The sequence below is a fragment of the Labrus bergylta genome, chromosome 7 (genome assembly GCF_963930695.1).
Source record: "Labrus bergylta chromosome 7, fLabBer1.1, whole genome shotgun sequence".
NCBI lineage: Eukaryota > Metazoa > Chordata > Actinopteri > Labriformes > Labridae > Labrus > Labrus bergylta.
The window spans coordinates 22,173,638-22,200,027 of record NC_089201.1 but is presented as its reverse complement, the minus strand read 5'-3'; the positions used below and the strand labels follow the sequence as shown (position 1 = coordinate 22,200,027).

General features: G+C 39.7%; 1 protein-coding gene across 1 annotated transcript; it reads left to right on the top strand.

The window, feature by feature from the left end:
• The first annotated feature begins 19,116 nt into the window (after window positions 1–19,116).
• On the top strand, window positions 19,117–26,389 carry irak4 (interleukin-1 receptor-associated kinase 4). The gene is made up of 11 exons (XM_020645885.3): window positions 19,117–19,491; window positions 20,003–20,148; window positions 21,048–21,218; window positions 21,745–21,905; window positions 21,988–22,052; window positions 22,930–23,044; window positions 23,146–23,255; window positions 23,835–24,021; window positions 24,619–24,681; window positions 24,966–25,130; window positions 26,065–26,389. Exons 1-11 carry the CDS (start codon window positions 19,331–19,333, stop codon window positions 26,125–26,127), a joined length of 1,407 nt encoding a protein of 468 aa, XP_020501541.2. The 5' UTR covers window positions 19,117–19,330; the 3' UTR covers window positions 26,128–26,389.
• The last annotated feature ends 1 nt before the right edge of the window (window position 26,390 follows it).

Below are 26,390 nucleotides of genomic sequence, written 5' to 3'. Positions count from 1 at the left end.
TCTTTTCAAGCCTCTCCCTAATGACCTGGGGAAGCTCACATGCTCAACTTCCCAGGGCTGCGGGGCCCCGCTGATGTCAGAGGGGGTGGCCCCCACGCAGGGGCTCCTGGTTCTGCCAATGAAAAAGAGAGGCACGAAAAGGTCCTGCCACAGCCACCGGTGCATCACACATTCACACTTTTCATGCATCTGATGCCTCCTTCTTCTCCTCGCTGTGCAGGTGGAAAAAAAACAAAAAACATGCTGAGTGTGCAGTAGGACTTCTCCAAGGAGCTCAGAGAAACTTGGCCATATTTCTTTTGATTACAAATAGCTCTGACGCACTTCCTTCAGATGTTTTCATCTTTGATATGGACTTTGAAGATGTACCATTGTTTTTGGTTTTGTCTGCCGTGATGACAGAATGAAATAAGGTTTTGCTGCATCAAATAACGTTTCAAGTGTAGAAGAAGCAGAAAACTTCAAGCAAAGTGAAACAATAAAGGGATGCGGTTTCATTGGTTAAAAGTTCCAAACCTCAGGTTGATCTTCCAGAGTGGTCTGCTGGCACACGCTGTGACACAGTCTGTATCCTTAAGCCTTGATTAAAAGTCGGCTATAGCCAACCATTCGTCTTTGTCAAGACAAGTGAGGGGATTGAATTGCATTTACATGAGTGAAAGCTTTTCATTCCACTTACATGGAAATACTTGTCCCAGTAAATCAAAAGAATGGATCCCCAGACGGGACCTCTGTTTCTATTCAATCATACTAGCGTGCCTCCAACTCCCCTCTATGTGCTGAAAACATTGCATTACAGCATACAGCAAATATCATGCATATAGGGGCTTTTGAAGCACAGGCAACTCCAGCTGTTTGCAGCTTAGCTTGCTCATTCACATGCAATTTCAAATAACATGAATGCTATAGGGATCAGTGAGTAGGAATGAACTCTCTTTTCGGTGACTGTCAGTGTCCTACTGGTGCACCCTCTAATTATCCTCCCCATCTCCCAGCTAAACCCTGTGGTGTCTTTGGAGAGATTCAAAAAGGACATGGCTGTCTATTCTACTTGAATCTAAGATTGGACCCACAGGGTACAATAAGCTGACTACAATTCAGTCATTAGAGCAGACACACTGCTGTCTGCTGTATTCAGAGATCATGGGAAATGTGACACAGGTGCCTTCCTTCTTTCTCACATGGCATACAGGCCTGCCGCCCTGAGGCCAGGGGGAAACGACGGTGCTTAGTGTTTGTGTCTCTGAATCATAAACTACTTAAGACTTTGAGAAAACATGTTGAACTGGTCCAATTAAGAAAGTAATGACTTTAGTGAGGCTATTTACTGCCCAAAAATCTGGAGACATGCAGGGTAAGCCCTGGAGGAGGTCATGTAAACCCTCTGCTTGGGCCTGCTTTCGCCCGCCTCCTTGTTCTCTTACTTCCTATATCACCATCTGGTCCATCTTTAGAGCTGTGAAGAATTGCACTGCATCCTGAATGTTTGACCTTTAAACGATATATAAAAAGAGGGAGATACTGATTTAATAAATGTATATCCTGTTCTGGTGGTTTCGGTCATCATACCAGCAAATTCAACAGGGCAAAAATACGTTAAAAAAAAGTCAAAAGACTACTGGAAAAAGTTTACTGGAAACAGTTTGCACGCACTGTTTCATTTAAAAGGATTATTGTGGACTTTTGGCTGCACTAACTCTGTGAAAAGAATTTTATATAATCCTGCAAAGGCTGTTTGTCAATTTACAACCTTTCTGATAACCTGACTGCTCGTGCTTCTTGCACTGTGGGCCTGAAATGGAGCAATATCGTTTTTCTTTTCATATCTCAGCAGTTACTTTGGTGCGTGCACTCTTACCATGACCCTCAAAACTTCTGCCCAAACTGTGAAAATTATACCAAAGTTGCTGTTATTAATAAATCATATCAACCTTTCTCCCTTTTCACCGTCTGAAGTGTTCTTGTTTGTGTAACTTGTTGACTCTGAAAAGCCTTTTGGAGCAGAGCCACTGATGACCTTTAACCCTCTACTTTGTGTTTTCTTTTTGGAAGTGCTTTTCGGAAAGCCTAAACCCACTTTTAATTACCCCAAAACACTCTCCCGCCCCCGTCTTCACCAACAAGGTTACTGAGGGGACAAAGAATGCACAGGCACAGAGGTGAAGTCAAACAGCAAATGCACAGAGAACTGAAAGGAAAGCAAAGAAGTTTAAACCTAATCAGGAGAGACTCACACCCAAAAGCTTAACAAAGCATCTCTGCACTGAAGAAAAGAGAAGGAATACACACATAGCGCTTAACGGGCAATCGAATCTGGTAGAAATCCATTAAGTGATAGAGTCTTTGTAGTCCTGCAGAAAAAAAGGGCCTTCCCTTTGGAGCGTGTAAGTGTCCCATTTTTGTAAATGCTTTTACATCAGTGCTGTGCATCAGAGGTTGCATTAATGAGACTTTCATGAATGTAAAAAGCCAGTGACCTATTTTCTAGTCTTACTTCCAGTATTTACAGTGACAGTTATTTAATGACATGACTGCCCGTGAAATAGTATTGTTTTACATAGAAAGATCAAGGAAATTATCCATCTTATGAGTGTGTGCATAAAGAGGTTGTTTTTTTTCCTGATGCTATCATTCTTCTACATCAATCTTTGATCGCATCTAAGTCAATGTATATGCAAAGATCTGTTTTCTGTAAACAGGAAACATCTTAGAACTGATGATAAATCAAAGTGAGATACAGCTGTGTTGTCTTAATCCTGACAAGTCAGCACTATATCCTGAGATCAGACACACAGTCATTCTGTCCCCTGGGACCGACTTAATCCCTGTGGTTACGGATCCTGACAACTCAGTTGAGCTAAAAAAGACCTGGAGTTTATGTTTCTGCATGGTAACAACTGGCATCAAAGGGAAACTTGGGGGGAAAAGGGGGCTCTGATAATAATGGAAAGTGTTTTGACATCCAGGTTTAAGTCATTTTTGGATTTAGATAAGAGGGGAATTCCATCCGATGTGAGGTAAAACAAACAAAACAGAAGATTGCAAATTATTCCACCAACAGCAGAAGTCCCACTGTAGCCTCGGGGCAGGTGTAGCGCATGACATCATGGGTGTAATCACACATGGAACAATGGAAAAATGCATGCTGGTACAGTACTGTAGAGCCTTGTAGCCTCCCTGGGTCAGCATCAGGGCACAAGATTTTACTGCACAGAAGAAAAGTACAACTCTATACTTAAATAGATTTTTAATCCAATTAAATTGAGAATATTGAGAAAAGCTCAAGTGAGTAAACTGAATCTATTTTTAAGTAAATTAAAATGCAGCAGCAAATGTTTCTGGTCCTGACACCGAACTAACTGTGACTCAACTTGTTCCACATCCTCTCCGTCTGTGTTTCTCTAATTAGAAATGTTACAACAAAATGTAACATATAATCACAGCTCTTTTTTCCAGATGCAGGTGGAGACAAATACAAATTCTATTAAACCACACTCTGGGTTTGAACATGCAGACACAGAGGCTGCATTCATAGATGTCAGCAAAAACCAGTAATTGTGAGAATTACAAGATGTTGATATAGGACTACTGCATTGTGTTCAACTTTGTATTTAACCTTCTGATCTTCTTACCAATGAACAGAGTACCAAGAAGAACCCCCAACCCTCCCCCCTTCAGACTCAGACATATATGTTTTATTTGAATGGTAACCACTTTTATATCCTGATCTTATACTGATATCACTTTATAAATGATAACACAGCAAACATGTCAACTAAAAATTGCTAGTCACCACATTCCAGCAGACATAAAGAAACACAAGCTTTCATCCTGACTTGTGTTTTAGGTCCCATGGACGATATAAGTCTTGTTTTTCACTCTGCTTTAGCTCTCTCCGAAATAAATATCTTAGTGCTCCATCATGTTCATTAGCTGATCTTAAAATGTGTTTGCTTGCTGTGTGGATTAGGCTAGGTGCATTTGCGTGGGCTTATCAGATTTCTTTCTGGTGAAAACACTCCCCTACTGCAGTTAAAATGATCATGATGAGAGCTGTAAGAGAAATACAATCTACAAAGTGGCAGACTGAAACACTAAAACATTAAGCTGTGGAAGTGGAACTATCAAACTAGTAGGGTTTCTCCCGTTTTTAAACATTGTAAGTACAAGAATACTGATACAACAGCTCTAACTGTTTCCTAGAAGCTTGTAAAAAAACATGTTTGTGAATGATCAAAAAAGTAGCCTTAGTCTTGCTGTATTGTTCAGCTTAGGGCTAAGACAGCTGAGAGATGTGAGGTTTGGTCTGTGTGTTTTTTTTTTTTTGATGGTTTTTGTAGATCTGGATGACCTAAAACAGAGGACTATTAAGTGCACACCCTGCCCTATGACCTTGTGTTTACCGCCTAAAAGGACATTAGAGGTAATGACACCTCTTAAGACGTCAATAGAAACCGCTGCTCTGTTACCCACTGACATTATTACTCACATACCAAACAGCCCTCAAACTCATCCCCATTCACCTCACTTCAGAAACACAAAGACAGTAAACATGCTTCCATCACACTAAAAATATATGACCCATAAAAACCATGAAGGGTGAGTTTGTCTCTCTTAAGGCAACTGCCTGAAACTCCTCAATTTGTCTTCTTTATCCCTAAGGACCTGTGTGGAAAGAATATAGCTTTACAACTGCCAGTAAGCATTCTCCAGTTTAGTGGTGCACATCAATCACTTAACCAAATATGTTTCCTAACATAGCTGTAGATTGTAAGATTTACTTTTCCCAACACAACATTTCATAATTTCTTAACTGACTGTTTGTTAATCTTCAAATTAGATTGTTGTTTCTGTTGACAAACTGATGGTTGACCATTTTTAGAAGGTGCGTTGGTATGTTCACTTTTTACACGTTGTGTTTTTAGCTGTGCTATAGCTGTTATAGAGCAATAACAGAATATATGTTCCTCAAGTTTCAGAGACAAGCAGCTTTTCTACTTTGAGGTAGGCTACTTAAGTTTCATGAATTGCTAAGCCTTAAAGACGGCAAAGTTTCATTGTCCATTGAATTCTACAGATTACGCTGAAAGACAAAGAGACTTACTACGTGAGACGCACATCTACTTATTTCAATAGACACACTGTAAATCCCGGTGCCAAGAGTAAAATCTGCTGGGTTGTCTGCTTTACTGTACTTCAAATGTTAGCATGTCTGGCTCACTAGATAGCTAAAAGTAGTGTTTCTATACGGGTAACATTAACATCTCCAAGGCCAAGAAACAGATTTTAAACTGGTGTCAACATTTTTTAGCGAGAAACTAATTGTTAGAAAAAGCCCCATTCAAAAGTGACTGACTTGCTGTGTAGTGGCCCATAGGCTACCCTGATTTTTGGGGTAAATAGTGGATGCCAATTAGCATTTGAAATAATAAGTTCGACACATTACGTCTCTGTCATTTACATGTCTTCTTAATGCACCACCAACCTGAAGAAGCTAGCTGCAGATTTAGAGTCAGTACTTTGGTTTGACTTAATGTACCTATATATCATGTACATATTCAAGGCCTTTTTACCTCTTGCTTGAAACAAGACAACTTTTCTGCTCAATAAGGTTTCACGAACTAGCTAGCCAAAGCTAACCTGCAATTTCCGCTAACTCCAGCTGTCATTTAACACAGCAAAAATCTGCATGAAACACCAAGTTTATTACCTTTTTATCCATTGTTTAAAAAATTACAATTTCAACAATCTACAATCAACTACAAGTCTTACTGGAAAAATATATGTGCAGAACTTTTACTGAAAGCTTGTCAGGCCGAGACAGTTAAGAAGAGGGCAGCGATGTATAGCCAACGCCAATTATCTTAGTAGACCAGGAGGTTTTCCTCAGACCTATAGCCAGATCTGACTCTCCCGCCTTCGCTCCTCTTTTCAGAGATAAGTTAAGTCGGTGACCAGTGCACTACAGAGAGCAAACAGTGTTATCCAGCCCCCTCCCCAGACATGGCGGCATGCGTCCATGATAGGATCTGTACTCTATCAATGACAGACAGGGTGTGGCGGGGCCGATTCGAGGGGTTTTGCAGTGTGTCCTACATGTGTGTATGTCTTGATGGATGTGAAGCAGTTTGCGTTGGATGGGGGAGGAGACCTGGACAAATACTCCAAGGTGAGCTGTCAGGAATGGTATGGAAATGACTGGCCATAACCTCAGTTCACCTTTACTTTGGAGTTTTTGTGAATGGGACCAGTGTCGCTCTCTGAGAGCACATGTTGAAACAACTCCTGCAATTAACTGGAAAGCCCCTTACCATGGATTTTTTTTATAAAACCCTTTTAAGTCTTGTTGTCATAACATGTAATTGAACAGTTTATGTAATTAAATATTCGTAAAATTACATTATTTGTTTACAGTAGCTTCCCTAGGCATTAAATTGAGATTTTGAAGAGTTGAATGTCATTGTTATTGGAGTTTTGTTATCGTTATTTATCAAACAAATATTAAGTGGCATGTAGAAGCAAATACAATCGTGTTGACGGATAAAGAGCAGAGAAGATTTAGGGGACATTTTGGAGATAAAAATACAAATCAAATGAATACATTTTAATAGTTATGGTATTGGTAACGGAGGTTGGCAATGTGGAATTGACACCCAATGGAGTTGTATTCAAATGGAGAAAAAAAGATGTAGAGAATAAGAATGAAAAAAAAAAAAAAAAAACTACAAGATATTTTTAAGATCTCTAAAAGAAGTAAGATGTAAGACTGTGCTTCTCTGGACCTCTCGACGCCAACTCACACAACTATAGTCATCAGTCATAATCTGTACACTTAAATTATCATAACTGTACTTTTTATTGCTAAAATTGTTTCTGAGATTATATTCACATTTACTATTAGTCTGTATTATCTGTTGTCACTTTTGTTGCTGTATGTCTTTATCCATCTCTCTTTCCACCTCTCCCTCTATCCCACTTTCTTGTTCTAATAGGTCACACCTATTGGAACAAGCAGCCCACCAATGATCTGCTTCACCTCAGGGATTCTGCCTGTTTAAAGGAAGTATCTCATTGACACTCAATGACAAACTCTTTTGAGTTTGAATAATTGATCTCTATACACAATTTAATAAACACAGTCTTGACTTGTTTATGTGAAGTGTCATGAGATACATTTCTTCTGTGATAAACACATTCAAAATTTAATTCAGCTGTCCTAAAAATGTGATCGCTATCTCATTACTGCTATTATCAATTCACCCACCAAGGCAAATGATTCAGTGATCTCTGTATTGTTAAAGTCATTTGAAGACCAGTCTTTTCTGTCAGGATAATCCCTGACCTGTAATCTGTAGGACCGAACAGTGCCATAGTTTGTACTTGCAGCTCCCTCCGTGGACTCGCGCTGACACTCGTATTCAGCGAGCACTTCTGCCTCGCCGTTTGATCTACTCTTCAATTACACCATGTAGCAATCATCTCCACATCCCAAAGATGGTGATTGAAGTTAAAAGGATTCACACTGATAATTTACCGACACACTCGGCTATGTTAGACAGCCACGTTTTGGGAAAGCTGAGTTTTAAGGGAGTTTACGTCTTTGTCAGTTTGGGTCCTTTAATCTATAATTGTAGATGTTTATTTTTCCATGGATCCCATGCCCTACAGTAGTACTTGTGCTTGCCTACACACTGTACCAAACAGTGCACACTACTATACTGTGTGTTTTGGTTTATGATGACACCCTCAGATATACATGACAGCTAAGTACTCGGAAATGGGGCCCCTGTTCTGAACATCCACATACCTTCCTTTATGTGACAGGTTTTTCCAAAGGTGCAAAGGTGAGACATGAGTGACTTAAACTCTATTGAAAAGTCAGACCTCTTCTTGAAGGAAACAAGAGAGTTTAACAAACAGACACCTATAACACAGGACGGGATTAGCACCTTCGTGGGTGTTGCATGAGGATTATGAAATGTGCTTATTCTAGTGTTTCCACTGTTCAACTATAAAGGTTAAGTCTATTTTATTACTACAAAAGTAGTATTTTAGGTGAAGAAATGGCTTCATTTTTGGGGCTAAATTGTTGAGATTGGGCGCAGTGATTTTCCTTGAAACTTTTTTTGCCCAGTTGTCAGGGATATTTAGACTGTCAGTTGCCAGATACTCTGCATCCCCAGGTCTGACCCCTAGGAAGCCCACATTACAAAAGAAAATAAATACTACAAACTTTCCAAGGCCCACTTTCGATAGGGACATAATCAAGCATCTCATAAATCACTGAAAAACATCTTAATGTCTGATACTATAGACTCACTGTATGCTCATGATGGGGGGCCGCGACAACAAAAGAGGCATTTATTGCCTTAACCTCTTACACACATGGCACATCCTGTCCACCATTGTTGTGCTGTTTAATCCATAGACTAAATCTGTTGTGGATGTGCTCAATCCTCCATATCATCCACGTTCTCCATTATTCTCAGCTCTTCTTATTTATAGTCCACTAAACATTACCACCAACAGTCCTCACTATGGATAAAGGATAAATCCATGGATTAGGATGAGTCAGCATTTTCAGTGCTTTGTAAGAGCTAGCCGGGCGTAAACTCCAAGTATAATCAGTGTACAAGACAAAACAGCTTTGGTATTAGAGTTTGGGAAGGGATGAATCACATGATAAAGACTCACAATCTTGGAAATAATAAATGGAAACTCAATGTTTGTGCTCCTGAGGGAAGATTAAGATGTCTTGTTTGCACGCATAGACAAAACAATTTGGAGCGGCTGAAGGAGCTGTGTCTTGGATATTAATATTTTGTGATGCATCTCTGATTATGATGGATTAAGCGAGTTTCAACAGAAACTAAGTGAAATTGACATGTCTGGATAATTTCCACATAAATCATCAAAACACTCTCTTGTATTTGTGTCAGATATTAATCCAGCCACCGGGGCAGGACTCAGACAAATCATTCCCAAAAGGTGATTCTGTAAAACAATGTATCAACCTTTTTTTTTTTTTCTTTCTTTACTTTTGTCAGTGTAGCAATACAACTCAATCCATCAACATGTCCAATGGGTTTTCAAGAAACAGTAAAAACAAATAAGGTGTAGAATTGTTTAATAGTTTGAAGAATAAACCACCTGTGGCGGTCTTTGTCACGAGAGCAGAGAAAGTTCTCAAGGCCTCACAGCTGACGTCTAGACCTTCTTTGAAGTCCCAGAGGAGCTCATTGTGAGAGATGGGAGCAACCACTCCAATACGCCTAAAGGTTATTTATCCAACCAAAGACTGGTATTTTCAAGAGTATTACAGGATGACAATACAAGGGAAAACACCTAAGAAAGAGAGATCAAAAAAACTTAAACAAATTAGGAATTTGTAAACCATTAAAAAAAATCTGCTTTTGTGTGTTGGGGCTCCGGCAGATTAGTGTCCAGGCCCACCTGGGGTTTAGACCCTCTTCACATCCTTAAACTTCCCAAAAAAGTTCCTTGGCATTCCTGTTGGACGGCACAAGAAAGAATGGAACGAGCAGAGACCAACTCAGATGTCAGTGACTTGGCCTATGACCTCCCACTGCCTGTGGGCAGCCAATCAGATTCTGCCGTTCTCGAAAAGGAAACCAATCAGTGTTTGTCTTTAAATAGAAACATTCATTAATTATAAGCCTATTTGTTTTCTTCCACTCATCCCTGTACTAAGAATGTACATGGTTTTAAATGTTAGGGGAATGTTAGCATTAGCAGCACATGTGTCTCTGGTCTCTTTGTGCCTGTGAAGCTATGGATTAGCACTGACGAGCGTTGGATTACAGGGTCCCTGCCGGGATGTCAAAGGGCCACGCTGGCTCCTTTCACCTCCGCCCTCAGTGGAGCAAAGCATCAGTGGCAGGGGTTACCTACCATCAATGATTTGCTTCAAGAAGATCAGAAGGCCTTTTCAGCATTCAGGGTCCCTATTGACCTGCAGCAGCAGCATGAATTACGCCCCAGTTATATCTTGGCGAGCCCACACAAAAGGATCCCCCGTGGAAATCTGGATCCAAACAATGGACTTAAAAGGCTAGACGAGAACCAACGAGTGCAGTTTAGAGCTCTGACCACAGGGAGGTGAGGCATTGTGTACAAACAATACAAAGAGACAGCCCTTGTTATGGCACAGATTCAACTCTTTAGCACAAAGACCAAAACTTAAAAAGAGTAACTACCAAAAACTTGAAGACAAATGTTGATTAGAGTGCAGAATTTGGGTTAAGATTTTGGTTTGTGTCAATTATGGCATCCTCCTGTGGACTAAGTGGGACCTCTCATCTCTTTGCTGACCTTGTCCTGCACAAGTGTAAGTTGAGTTTTGCTGATAAAGAAACTCATCCTGCTGTATTTTAACAATCACATGTAACACTCACGTTGACTGTTTGCTGCTGAATCTCATCAAAGTCAGTGTCTTCAGCGTGATCTCTCCGTCTGACGCCTACACCCTGCTGCAGCATGTGCAGCCATTAAAGATGACTAAATTTGAATAAGCAACCTTCTATCAGATGGTCTTGTTTGTGCTGTAAGCTTTTAAAGAGACATCAGTATTAATATCAGTCTGTTTTTTAACCAGATAAAACTCATTATAGGAGTTTAATATGAAAAAGCACACATAACTGAAGGGAAAACCAATACCTAGTTAAAAGATGTGAACTACAATCCAAAGTACCATTCATTACAATTTCCACTTTTTTTAACAACTGTGTAGGAATTTGGATAAAATCTAAAGACAAATTCAAAATGGAATAGCTGACACAAAAACTGTTGAACATTAGGGTGTAAGTATTAATCGTGGTCATGCAACAGGCCAATGCTGGACAGCCTGGACAGATTGCTCTTTAACTTAGAAAAAAACTCATATCTGAATGTGAATTGTTCCATAACACATCAACTTGACAAAACAGTTCATCAAATGGAAATCTTGCTTTCACCTAAAGTATAATATGACTTACTAAATTGCAATCCACTGGAACCTCCAAACAAAAGGAAGCACTAAAAACTTAAATGGGATATTTGGTCAATCATTTCTCGATAACTGAGTTGAACAGGTTTAACTGGAGAAAAAAATAATTAGACCCGAACCCATGACTTGTTTGTAGAGAAAGGCTTGAAGACCATTTTTGGGCGCATACCGTTTCCATCCATAAAGTTGCCCATCATTACAACTCCACTCTTAGTTTCCAACTCAATGTCTGATTTTTTTATGATACGTGCACTGGCCCATGTGTCCTAATACACAGCGCCCTACAATCACCACAGCTGTCTGATTTTATACACTTCTAGACTTGATACATTTTCAATACCAGTAGAATAGGGTCTGCATCTTTAATTGTGCAGCGGTATGGCCTTGAGGAGCTCGCAGCCAGCCGAACTGAAAGTGGAAACAGATTACTAAAAGGCTTCAGTTGTGGATTTTGACTGACACTCTGGTTTGTAGCACATGTTATGTTATAACCAGAGCTATGTCATCATCCAAGTGAAGTCACAGGCTGTGAAAGAGCCCTGCTTTTAATTTTCAGTCCAAGTTTTTCATGTCTTTATCAAGTCAAAGGAGAAAACAGGAGTAAGTGTGTGGTTTCCATTCAATTGAATCAACTCTGTTTTAATATGAAATCTTTAAGAATTAATAAGGACATGCTCATATAAAAGTGGAGTAAATATATACCTATGGTGTGTGTCTACAGTACGTGTCTTGCTGTGTTAAATTCAGGTGCTTGCGTGCATACCTTTGCATTGCATGACTCATGGCTTTTTGCCAGATGTCCCAGAATACACCCGGATAACAAGGAGTCTTCAAGCAGAGGAGATCTTTTTTTTTTTTTTTCTCATGCTGGTGCGCTCGGCTGGACAGATCATTTTGGGATTGTAGCCAGAGATTTTTGAGGGAATATGAGAGGGCAACCTCCTGCAATCAGGCAGTGTCGGTGACCAGTCGAGTGCAACGCAACGGCGAGCTGCCACTCAAGATGCCGCCAGATCTTCCTTTAGAAGTCGACTCCTGATGAGCTGTTACTGGGTGTGTATTTTTTTTTTTTTTTTTTGCAAAGGCCCAGGGGAAAGACTAGACAAGCAACCAGCTGCTACAGATATTTTTGCTGGATGTGCCAACCCACAGGAGAGGAATAAGGAGGCAATTAATGAAATGTTCAAAAGTAAGTGCTTTAAAACATCAAAATAACTTTCACTTCTGCTTGACAGGGGTCATATCTGCTCACTTCATTTTTAACATCTGTACAATTTGTTTTCTATAAATGTCCCCTGCACCTTTTTTTTTTGGGGGGGGGGGGGGTGATTGCATGTTTTATCCATACTCAGTTGTCTGCATGTTTCCGCATGTGTTAAAGTTGACCACATTGGCCAATAATAAGAAGTTGCAAGCCACTACTGCCCTCTATATGTTGCATTTATAACTGCAGTCTCTTCTCTCTTTTTAAACCCAATCAGCAAACCTTACATGCTGCAGTGTTGTGGGGCTCCCAGCGTCAATGCAGCCATAAATGTTTTGAATTCATTGCAATGGAACACATTTCTAAATAAAAGATAATGAAATGCTGCTCAGAGGGGGGTGTATTTTGAGAAATGCATGAAACTGGCTCAACAGTGTTCCCGTTTAAAGGAAGACTCCCTGCAGTGAGCTCTCAATGTCCATTGGTATCACACAGCTAAAGGCCCTGTATGGACAGGCAGTGGGCATGCAGACATACATTGAAGCTCTTCTATTGGGCCGTGATGCTGTGCCCATACCCCCTGTTGCTCCTCTCTGTCCCCCCAAGCGGGTCCTCCCATTCATTTGGCTCATTTGAATTCCAACATGGGAGACCTCTGATGAGCCGGGTGAACTGTTACACTACCCGACAAGACTGCTAATTAATCACAAGCGACTGTACACATCGCCTCTGTTGTGTTGACTTGTGATCATAAATCTGCCAGTTTGCACCTAATGAGTTGGATGCACCTGTCTGCAGCCAGTAATCACCCACAGCCAGGCATGCAGACATACATCAGAGGGTGTTTGCTTTGCCTCAGCCATTAGTTTAAAGTGGTATGCACAGAGAAGAGACGCTAATAAGCAGAAAAAAAAAAAAAAAAAAATCAGTTTATGGAAGAGTGGTTTAAGCAAACAACAGCTTTACCCCAGTTTGTGCTTAATGGTTAATCATCACAGTTGATTCAAGGATCTAAGTGTACTTTTTTATTAAACCTTGCCTGTTAACTTTTACAATGTGGTCATTTATTTTACTAGTTTAAAGCATGCTGTGTTAACATCTTAAAGAGATTCAATTAAAGGTTACATCTGTTTCTGAGCGATAAATGTGTTGCTGTTATTAAAAAAAAAACCCGGGAAGTTGTTCAAAGATACAAACAGCAATTCTGGATGTTTTCCAAAATCCTGAATGAACTGAAAAAATGTCAGCTGCTGAAAAAAAAAAAAAATTTCAACCTATGTCTTAAATTAAGTCAGATTTCTTTGTCAATAGCCTTTATAGTTAGATATTTATATACCAAATTTAACATATCAAATCTGGAATTGTAGAACACTTGTAGAACACCGCATTGGCCTAGTGGTGTATGGAGGCTATGGTGCTCCAAGCAGGCGGCCCAGGTTCAAATTCCACCTGTGGCTCCTTTCCCATGTCATTCCCTACTCTCTCTCTCTCCCTGATTTCCGACTCTATCCACTGTCCTATCTCTCCATTAAAGGCACAAAAAGCCCAAAAATAAATCTTAAGAAAAAAAAAGAAAAAAAAAATATATATATGCATTGTTATCTACATTTTCATGCATAAGAAATATGTATCTATATGTTTTTTGTCTTTTCTTTTTTTTCTTATGTTGTATTTTTTTCATTGGTATGTGCATCTCTGTTTACCTGTGGATTGTCCTTTGCTTCTATTGTTTTGTATATAAATATTGATATAACTGTGGAAGCAGCTAAATTTGTTCTGTTCCGTATCGCATCGCAACCTAATGTATTGTATCTTATTGTATCGTACCTTTTTTTAAGCTGTCTCATCTTATCTTACCTTTAGTATCGTATTGTATCAAATATGTAAAAGCTGATACTTGGCAGCTAGAAAAAAAACAGAAAAAATCAGTATCCTTGGATGACCTTAGTTTTTGAAAGACTGCCAGAAAACCCGACTCAGCTCTGTACATGAAAATAAATCAGATAGATTAAAGCCCAAACAACCTAACTATCGCCCCTCCTGTGCCGTGTACCAGCGCCTTGTTTAACCATGATGGAGGTTTCCTAGACCTCATATGACTTCCTCTGATCACTTCCTCCACCTGCAGAGTTTTCTCCCTGGTGATTTAAGCCACTCTGGCACTTCTCCCGCCTCTGCCCTTGTTCCTAAACAGCGGGGGGGGGGGGGGGGGGGGGGAGACTCTCTTTCTCCTCTCCCTCGCAATCTTCCTCCCTCCATCACTTCTTTCATTTCTGTCTTTCCTCTTCTCTCTTTTTCTCTTTGTGCCTTCTAATGGTTTCACTTTTTCTGCTCTTTTTCTCTTTCTCTCACTGCCTCCTTCAAAGCAGCTCCCTCCGTCTCCCAGATCACCACAGGAGAGCTCGCAGTTTGGCCTCGCTCCCTGTCTGTCTGCGTGTGAACTGTGTGCGCGCTGTTTGGATTCTACCGCCGAGGTAAGAGGAAGCATGCAGGAGATAAGTAACATCAAAGAAATCACCTCTTCACAGATGTGAGGGTTATCCCACAGCAGCTGATGCAGTGACACACACACACACACACACACACACACACACAGTATTTATCTGAGTGTGACAGCTTGTGGTTGCAGTTCCCCATCAAACATAGAGCTGCTTTGAAGGTCCATCAGGCTCCATAAATATGACAAATATTACACCCAGCTGCTCATATACCCTGTGGCAAGTGTTTACACCCTGATGTATCACACATACACAAACTCTGAAATAAGGCACACACTACAACAAAGGGGCCGATACATGCAAATGCACTCATACCTACAATTATGAATTATGAATCAAACACACATGAAAAGGAATATGTTTAAAGATAAACAACCACTGACGGGCACCCATTAAACTCATAAATTCAGGATTATGTGTTGGTGGAACAGGGTACCAAACTTCAGGAATAAGGAGGACACACACTCCACCACAATTGCACTAATGGCTCCAATTTTGCCGTTCCATACAAAATAGCTTGATTGCAGTTTGTTTACACATGTGGTGAAGACTCCTTTTCGTGTAATTCAAACCATGTGCACGCATTATCAGAAGATATGAAAAGTACATTAGGGGGGAGTTTATGAGTCACTACAGCGTAACAAATGAGGCTTTATAATGAAGAGGTACATGCATTGGTGTTAGCATACGTAGCCTGTAAACAGAATAAACAGGCCCGAGTGTTTATTAGCTTAGATCTTGGCTCATATGTTGTTTCACAAGCATAATGTGAAATGATGCTCAGCTGTGAAATTCATACAAAAGACTTCTTCATAGGGACCCATCAAGATTTTACTCAGAATCAAATATGACATGTAGGATTGTTTTTGCAGGTTTTATGAGCGGTTTGTTGATGCTCCATTATTGACAGCCATGTGCTTTTGGTCAGTTTCCACAAACTTACTGCTTGCCATGAAAGAATCAACAATGAAAAACATACCAATATTATTGACATGTCTTTGTTTTTAATTAAAATTCCTTTGAACTCCAAAAATGTGTTTTTCTTTCTTTTCTGTTAAATGTTCTTTAAAAAATGTCTGACTTTAATTATACTGACATGTAGGCCTATCTTTGCAAAGTTTGTCATTATAGAGATAGGTTTTTTTTCAGAAGTGGGAGGAGTGCACTTCTCTTAAATCTGAGCTAGCTAGATTTGGTTCATAATACGCAATAGTACGGACAAACTTGAAAACCCATAGCTCAAATGAGAGAAGTCTTGTCATTTAAGCTAACAATGAGCATTAGCATAGTGAAAGTTTCATACCTACATTATAGAGTGTGCAGTTTCTGGATGTAAATCTTTATTCAACAATCTACAAAAACAGTAACCAACAACTGTCCCTTTGTAACAGATAGCATACCAACATCTACCAGTGCGTCAACAACAGGGTACAAGCTAACAAACAACAGAAACAGAGAGGCTAACGTTAGGTCTGTTAGTGGCTCATTTTGGTTTACAACAGATTCCTAATCTTAGTCTTGGTCTAATTCATCAAAAGGGAACTGAAAAACTGACATTGTTTTTACTTTTTCAGTTTTCTTTGGAGCTTTTAAATTGTGTTTAAGCTATGTTTTTGAAGTTTATCCCAAAGAAGCTTTAAGCCTTTTAAGGAACAAGAGCTAAATGCCGTAAACTATGGTAGTGTAAGGAAATTTGACCATTATGACCCAAATTAAATTTTTATGCAAAAAGCAAAATAAGAGCTTAAAAGTTTGTGTTTTGTGGATCATCTTTAGCTAGCTGTGTTGCTTTATCAACGACAGTCAGCCTACTACTTTTGAAAAGATTCAAATATCTCTGCACGACAACACGAGGCTATTGTCATGACTGGCACGTCGCTTGAGTCTTTATGATTTTGTTCATGCCCTGAATTCTTGTAAGCATCATCCTCAATAAGATTAAGATTTACTCCCTGCAAGGGGAAATTTCAGCTTTTACACTCTGTAAGTCATGAACACACATATAGGTTGAATTATACACACACATGCAGAAACAGGATCCTATGGATATGCACTAATGGAGAGAAGCCAGGGTGACGGAGTGGCCCACAGTGGGCCCACAGCTGATGGTGAGGAGGGGGTTTGGTGCCTTCATGGGCACCTTGGCAGTGCTCAAGAGGTGATCTGACCTTTCCAGCTACCAGACCAACTTCTATATTTGGTCCGCACTGGGACTTAAACTAGTGACCCTCTGGTTCCCAACCCAAGTCCCTACAGACTGAGCTGCTGCTGCCCAATAGAATTGACCCCTTAATTCCTGCAAAACTAGCAACATCCAATCAGCTGCAGCTAGCATGCTATCACATCAACACAGGTTAGGAAACATAATAAACACTATACCTGCTAAACATTAGTATGTTAGCATTATATCTGTGCTTTGATGAGCTTCATGGTAGAATGCAAACATAAACATTCATCTTAAGCTGTGTTTATGTACAGCCTCACAGATCCACTGGCTTGGCTATAGACTCTTCCTGTCTGCTTTGTTTTAATTTCAGCTGTGATTTCACTCAAATAAAATGTATTGTCATGCACAGTATTTATGTAATATGTTCTTTCAGACACTCACATGTGCCCCTCCCTTCACCCAAACAGCTAGACAGCCCAACCCTTTCGGTCCACATGGAACTCATAACGATTCAACACACACAATGTAACTCTAATACACCACAAACAGATCAAGTTTAAGTAGTGCAAATTAAAAAAATGTAATCCAAGGACTGGAGAGAAAACGCTTCCATTTGTTTGCTTACTTGCCATCAGTATTTGGCACAGGACAGTGAGATGAAGTTGTTAATTTAAGGCAGCTTGTTTCTGGAAGGAGGAGAGATATAACACTGAGTAGTTTTTCTCCCGTGATGTGTTTTGTGTACTGTTCCAGTATGGTTTTAGATTAGCCAAAAGACCTTATCAGCAGGTAAACATACAGCGTTGTTCTTTTCTTACCTGCTTATTTTCAGCCAATGATACGTCTCATGAATCCACATCCATGGGGTGTAAAGACAGATCAAGATTGGCAGACTGAAAGAGAGAAAAGGAGTAAGGTATAGAATCAAATTGTTGACTGAAGTTACATCATAAAACAAGGCAGAATACAACTGTTGTAAAATTAACATTTTAGCTTAGTTATATATAATCCTTTATTCTATTAAATCAGATGGTTTCTAAAAACAGCCCAGGACAGTGTGTCTGTATGGAGCACAGAAGCAGTGTTAGTCCTTTTTCAAAGTGTCATCAAATAGGTTTTCATGAACATGCAGACAGGTATGAAGTGGTCTTAAAAACAACTATTAACTCTGCGTATGTGTACCTGTTGCATTGTAACTTCCCAAAAAAAAATCGTAATTAATATAGTTTTGAAAAAAAATTCTACCCAAGTAATGTACTTATGTAGAATTTGAGGAACTGTATTCAAATATTTGATCACTTTATAAAATACAGTGCATTGTGATAGGGTTATGTGTGAATAATAATCTAATAATGCAGAGTAAACAGCGTGCCCTCAAAGACGGTCAAGACTTAACATTCAAGTTCATCGTGCAAGAAAACTAAATACAAAGCATCTCTCTGAGCAGCAAAGTGCAAATGCATAAGAATAGTGTATATATTACCAGGTAAAAAACAACAACAGCATTTATAGATAAAAAAAAAAAACATTATTAATAGAGTAAAAAACTGTATAATCAGACTCAATGAGACACAAAAACAATTTGTAAAGAAATAGCTAGAAAATCAAATCTAAAATAGGAAGTGGCTTAAAATGTTGACACTAAGTACAGAGGTCGTTATCTGCATTTCACTGACCAGTGTCACATATCTGCAGCTGATCTAGCTTATTGACCTGTAGTGCAACGTTGGTCACATCAGTACCTGTAGTGCAACGTTGGTCACATCAGTTCAGTTTCATGATTTACTTTTGACACTTTAGTCCACTTTAAGCCATCTTTAACATCTCAATATTTCCCCCCACGACTGAAAACAAGGATTATCACCTTTAGTCAGTGTGGCACTGCAGTAGTGTGGCCCTCTTGTGAATACCTTTTCTTTTTCTCTATTAAAAATAGACTGGCATTTTTCGATTAAGACTTTACCATATACACAAAATTCAATGTAAAATTTGTCTGAAAGTGATTTCTCTTTTTTTATCCACTAGAGGGCACCGTTACACTACAAGCATGGAGGCAATGAGGATCCCTGTCTCTCTCTTTAGTTCTGTTTTTCAAGCTTATTCTGTCACGTAAATATAGACCCAAAACCCCAAAATAATGAATAAACTTCTCTCTTTTCGACAACATGATGCAACACACAACAAAAAGCAACTTTTACACTATTTCAACTCGCAGGCTATTTCCGCATTGAAGGTGGAGACTTTACCGTGGGTGTGTTGTGTTTTTAGGAAGTTGCTCAATCTCGGAAAAGACACACATTACTAGACTGTTTACAGTCCGTTTTCTACTCTTCTTCCTTTATGGGTGCACTCAGTGGAGGTGAGGACAATAATCAACCAAAGCAGCCCTGTGGTTTGTAGGCTACATCATGTCGGTATGACTGTCAGATAAAGGCGAGTCAGTACGTTCACTTACAATGAACAATTCAGTAACTTCCTGTACTTACATCCGCAACCTCAGCTATAGTTTACGTCTCAAGGTGTCTGACTTTCTGGACCCTCAAGACAGGTGGAAAGATGTTATTGTTTCAATACGGAAGCCGAGTGGGGAGTTTCGATATTCCCAGCTTCATGTCAAGTACGTAAATAGGCTATCTGTCTGTCTGTCTGTCTCTCTGTCTCTCTGTCTGTCTCTCTATCTGTCTGTCTGTCTGTCTATCTATCTGTCTCTCCGTCTGTCTCTCTATCTGTCTGTCTCTCTATCTATCTGTCTGTATGTCTGTCTCTCTATCTGTCTGTCTGTCTATCTGTCTCTATGTCTCTCTGTCTGTCTGTCTGTCTCTCTGTCTATCTATCTGTCTGTCTGTCTGTCTGTCTGTCTCTATGTCTCTATGTCTGTCTGTCTATCTGTCTCTATGTCTCTCTGTCTGTCTGTCTCTATGTCTCTATGTCTGTCTGTCTATCTGTCTGTCTCTATGTCTCTATGTCTGTCTGTCTATCTGTCTCTATGTCTCTCTATCTGTCTGTCTGTATATCTGTCTCTATGTCTCTCTGTCTGTCTGTCTGTCTATCTGTCTCTCTGTCTGTCTGTCTCTCTGTCTGTCTGTCTGTCTGATCTATGATAATATAATATAATCTGTGATTTCCAGGAGATTTGAAGGCCTCATACCTCAGGGTAAAAGTCCAACAATGGAGCTGCTGGCTGACTGGGGAACCACCAACAGTACAGTGGGTGAACTTGTGGACATCCTAAAGAGTAACAAGTTACTGGCTGCTGCTTGTCTGTTACTACCTGGTATGATTTGTATATATTAAACATATATATTATGGGCTTAAAACTCAACTAACAATACAATCAATGATGATGGTGTGTATTATTGACGGTATTATTGCCTCATAAATTCACTTTGTCTATGTGATATGAGATGCAAAACGATGGTAGCAAGGAGCACTTAGTGACAAAAACATGACCCCAGGCAGCAAATTTTAAAGATTCAAGAGATTTTATTTCATACTATGTACAAAGTATCAGTGGAAGGTTGCCCCAAGAAGACCTTAATGTAAGTACAAAAAAAATGCAAAAGGTAGCTGTAAACAACACACACATTAACACTTTTCTCAAAATATACAAAAGTGTAAATTACATTCAGACTGTAATGCATTGTTCAAAAAGTCAATAGGCCAAAAATGGCACGTTATTTAAATGCTAGTAGAGCAAGGTTTAGTCAAATGTAGACTACGTAAAGGAATGTCCATCAGTGTGTTGTTCTTAAATCTAAAAGCTTCATAAATGCCAGTGGAAAATAATTGAATCAAATAGAATACAGTGTTTAAAGAGTGACTCTTTAATATGGGATATATGGGATTACCTGATGTCATACAATAGTACCACACACGACAAATGACTTGCAGACAAATGACATTCATGATCAAAGAATAATGCCGCACAATACACTTTGCCTTTTATAAACAGAAATGTAAAACAGAATGATTTCTATGTAACACTATCTTGTGTTTGCATGTAGTCTAGTTAATGAGATGTAGAACAAATTTCCAACTTTTCCAACATCTTTTGAATAACTTCACACGACAAAATGTAATTTCTTTCTTAAGAAATGAAGACCATGCGTTTCCCTCATGTACCATATATTAACAAAATAACTTCTTTTGATGGGGTTTTTTTTTTCTGTCCAGACACGGTTGACGACTCAGTCCCCATAGTGACACAGCCGGCTTCTGAATCTGTACAAACATACAGCTCCCGTCCTACCAGAGTACTGGAAGAGAGAGATCCACAGCCACCACCTGTCACCTCTGTGCTGCAAACACAGACTCTACTGGAGAACTCCGATCCAGACCAATCAGGTGAATACATCATAGTTCAGTCATCTGGAGAGAGAGGGTAGAATGAGGAGGATGGAGTTTTCTCATAATTGGGGGTTTTCTAGACTGGCTTGGGACACATGAGTGTTAGAAAACCATGATAAAGTGTATTTTGCATAATATATGACCTTTATGATATTGCTGAATACTTTAACAATATATCACTGAATAAACTACTTCTAGGTTTTTTTTTCTGTAAAATCATTATGAAGGAGATTAGATTTTACTGTAGCTGTCTGTACTGAACTTTAAGACTTTAAGGTTAAAACATTTCCCTATGATTGTTTGTGAAGTTATGATGTCATGTTCCAAAAAACTTTAAATAGTTTACATTTTAACAGCATGTGAGTAAATGTAATACACAGACATTTTGATTTCCACAGAGGAGCATTGTACAAGGATGCTGCTTTATATGAAAAGTGATTTTTATAGAATTTGGCCAGCAGGTGGCAGAAACTAAAACCCTTTCACATGACAAGTGCCTGTGCTGTCTTCCCTCTTTCATTAGGTTTGTCTAGTTTCTTGTACAATGAGCTGATGACCATCACAGGTAACTTCGATGATCGCCCTATATCAGATGGCGGCAGCAGACTGGGAGAGGGAGGTTTTGGCACAGTATACAAAGGTCTCCTGAATGACAAGCCTGTAGCAGTTAAAAAACTCAATCCAGTAAGTGAAAATATGTTCATGTCAATCGTAGTACACTTTTATCGAGCTTGTGAATCACAACACAGAATGTGGTCTCTTTCAGATGGAGGACGTCTCCATCGATGACCTGCGGGTTCAGTTCGAACAGGAGATCCAAACTCTGAGAGCGTATGTGTCGTCTTTTGTCTTGATCCTTGTTAATCTGCCTGCTTTTGAGTGACTCACGACCACTTCATAAAAGTCATAAACAAACTGTCACTAGTTTTTTGCAGTCCATCTGTTTTTTTTTTTAGGACGACTCTTCGATCGAAGTGATCAAACTTTAGAGAGTGAGAGCATTCAAGGAGTCTTTGTTAAAGCGGTCTGTAACTGCAGATTTTTAGATTATCTTTTTGTGCAACAATGAAGCACTCGAGGGGATTTCTGTATGGGGATTTATCAAGAGGACTGAACATTGTTTACAGGATTACAGGATTAGTTTGAGATTTTGTTTGAAACAAAAACTTGTCCATCGGTTTCAAGCAAGACAAAAACAGTTACAATCAATTCTTGTATCTGAAGAAGAAAAGATTTGAATTCATTCCCCCCAAAAATGCACCATGAAATTCAGTGTAACTTTTGACAGATATTGGCTTCTGTTCAACACAACTTTGGAGGGTAACAGCTAGCCTAGCATTGCCTTATGTAAACAAGGTAAAAGGTCTGTCTACCTGTAGGCTACTACTGAAGTTTGTTTTTTTGCAGTGACTTAAATGTTAGTTTATTGTTTTGCTGGTGACAAAGTGTGTGAGCTTTCTTATGCTAAGCTTAGCTACCATCACCTAGCTGTTATTTCTATCTATCTAGAGCAGTGCATCTGGGACTTGTGCATGGTTAAATGTTAAAGCACCAATGTTACTGCATTGTCCATGTCAAATGAACAAATAAATAACTTCATTTAGCTCACAGTCATTGAGTTTCCCCAGCTCCACCATGATTGGTTAACATTATGATTTATATACTTAAGAATACAGATCTGGTTTGATGAGACTGTCTTCTTCTACAGGTTGAAACATGACAACTTAGTCGACATGGTCGGATTTTCCTGTGATGGACAGCACCCGTGTTTGGTGTACGCCCTCATGGCCAATGGCTCTTTGCTAGACCGACTAGCTTGCTTGGTAAAAACCAACACTTGCCCTACGTTTTATCTTTTAAAATGTACTACTTTTCCTGTCACAAAACGCATTTATACCTTGTTTATTGCTTGTGGTTCTTATAGGATGAAAGCCCTCCACTGTCCTGGCTGCAGAGGTGCACGATCGCTGAAGGGACAGCAAGAGGCTTGGAGTATCTGCACAACAACCATCATGTCCACAGAGATGTGAAAAGGTAAATAGAGGAGGCACGTTTGTCCTTTTATGAACGCACCCAAAAATGATCTACTCTTAAAGGAAAAGTTTTGCATTTTGGAGAATACACTTGTCCACTTATTTTGCTGAGAGTCTGAGTGAAAAAATTGAACCCACTCTTAGAACCCATTAACATGTAATCACATCGTGCATCTTCTGCAGATCAGATAGATGTGATCTCAAAAAGCTTTCAGGACAGAGTAAGTGCAGCCAAGAAGGATTCGAGATGGATTGAAATAAGATTTCTCAAACCATCTCTCAAACGTGATAGATACAAATGAAGCTAGAGCAAAAAGGAAGACTGATGTTGTCCGTTGTTGTTTTGATCTTCTGCTTTTGTTCTGGAAAAAATGTTTGTCAGTGAGCGTTAGAGGGACTTTGTGGATGTTGTTAGCTCCGAGCAGAGCCAGGCTAAATAAATGTTGCTGCTTCGCTCTCCCCTGACTTTTAGGAAGAAAGTGAATGTGAGATTATTCCCCAAAATGTGCGACTGTTCCTTAGACATTTGTCGCGAGCTCAGAAAGGCCTTTCTCACGACATTTCATTTCTTCCCGTTAAGTGCAAATATCCTGTTGGATGAAAATCTAGTGGCAAAGATCTCCGACTTTGGGCTGACGAGAGCATCCCCAAAGCGCACATCGACAACCATGATGACGGAGAGGATCGTGGGTACCCGTGCATACATGGCGCCCGAGGCTTTAAGAGGCGAGATCACGGCAAAATCAGACGTCTTCAGCTTTGGAGTGGTAGGCTTTCTGCAGACACGCACATCTAGAGACATGCACTCACACACACACACACACACACACACACACACACACACACACACACACACACACACACATAAACACACACATTGGGGTATTATAATGTCAGGAAGGAGAAAGTGCGGCGGTAATGCGAAATACTGACCCCGACTCAGCAGTTTACTTGAGTGCAAGGTTCTCCTAAAGTACTGACACGCACATAATTGCGGGATGCAAACATTAGTGTATAGATTTCTCCCCATTTGTGAAACTAGAGCTCTGTTTTATGTATCAACTGTCATTATTCCCTGCTAAAAAAAAATCTGAGGGTGCACAGCTGCATTGTGTCAGTCTCTATAAATGTCAAACGTATTATCCGATGTATGACATTGGACGAATGATTGACAGGGTCAGCAGCACTGTATGAAGCTGCCCGTCCTTCCTTACAGCTCAGTATGTACAGGTTATATGTGTGCTATAGGGCAGCTGTGGAAACACTACAGCGTCTGTAATCCTGCCGGGCTCATGGATGGGTAATAAAGGTTTTCTGTCTACCTAAAGCCACGTGATTAAGCCCACCTTCTCTGCTATCTACAGGTGTTGTTGGAAATATTGTCTGGACTCCCGCCAGCCGCTGAAAACCGTGAGCCACAGTTCCTGGTAAGCTGCACAAAAGAGGCTTTGACTGCAGGATCTATCAAGCATCAGTTTACGATTACAGCTTATTACAGACTTAGCGTTTAATTAAGTAAGGCGCGTGTTATCAGCTAGTAGTCATTAGGGAGTAATTAAGACAGGTTTCTTGTTGTGCTGATCAGTGTTCACATGGTTTTATATACAGTATATAAATCCAAATTTGGAGGTCATGGCAAATAAAAAAGCACCCTCAAAATCAAGTTCCTCCAGTATGACACAAGCACTTATCAATATAAACACTCCCACAGATGGAGATGAAGTACGACATAGACGATGAAGACGAGGATCTGACCTTGGAGGACTTCCTGGACAAAAAGATGGGCGACTGGGAGCTTAGCCAGTCGGAGAGTATCTACTCTTTGGCCTGTAACTGTCTCCTCGAGAGGAAAAACAGACGGCCCGTCATCAAGCAGGTACAGTCAGAGGAGACAGGTATCAAGCTTTATAGTTTGAGCCGACGGTGCCGGAGTCATCATGATTGTGTGATGAGCTCCAGGAGCAGCAATGAAAACTAACAACCTCCATTCAAAACGACAGAAACAACGACGTCTGAGTCAGTCTATTAAGATCTCTGATCTGACTGCCATATCCTGTGGCTCTGAACTACATCCCATTGAATTGTTCTGGATGCCTCATGCCTATTTATTGATTTTAACAGAAATAAAGGGGGGTTCTGTCCTTCCTCCTTACGCCCTTTTCAAACAGAAAGATGTTTTAAAATACTGACAGTGTGCTGTTAGAGCTGTTTGTTGTGCTTACCTATAAACAGCATTTAATTTTTAATTTCTAAGATGATCAAAATAAATCAGTAAAAGGGGGGGGGGAGAAAGAGGCATATAAAATTAAACATGAGTATAAAGTGCACTCATTTTCATCTGCAGATTTGATGCGTAAGTAAGAATTCAACTTGTAATAGACTAAAGCGTCAGTCTGGCCTATATGGTGTTTTAGTTTTGGGGGGATTAATGTCAGATTAATGATTTTTTTTTTTCACACAGACAGATTGCTTCTCAGAAATCTTTCCCTTTAGTAGATATGTTTCATGGAACTGAGGAATCTGGTTCTCTAATGAAGCACTAAAGTCAAAGACATCTTGCCTTCAGGTTATTTTATTTGAGCTTATGTAATGTTATGTGAGGTTAGGTTACGTCTCGCACACATTCATCCATATTGATGCCAGTAGATTCTCCCCAAGCTTTACTGAATGTGGCAGAGGCAGGGACACAATGAAATCATCGAAGTTAGGCGTGAATCAAACTATGATCAACTGGAGGCAAATAACTATAATGTTTGATATGCTTCAGCTTGTATGCCTGTGTCTGATGTACAGTGTTACCTTCTCCACAGGTCCTGATGGAGGTGAAAGGAGTTGTCAAAAACATTTTACTGGATCATAAGGTCCAGAAGTGAAACAAGAGACGAGAAGACAAAAGATTTCTGAGCCTGCTGAAGTAACAGTGCACCTGCTTCTCACCAGAGGAGAATCAATGTTGCTTGTTTACTCTGACTGACAAATACATATTTTTTCCCATGAATATTGTCTTTTAAATGATTCAGTATATTTTTTATAAGAGTGTATGTATTCTTGTTTTGTCTTTTCATGTCTTGCAGAGGTTGGAAACAATCATCCTCACCAGTTTGTGACGACAAAAGAATAAAATGCATGACAACAC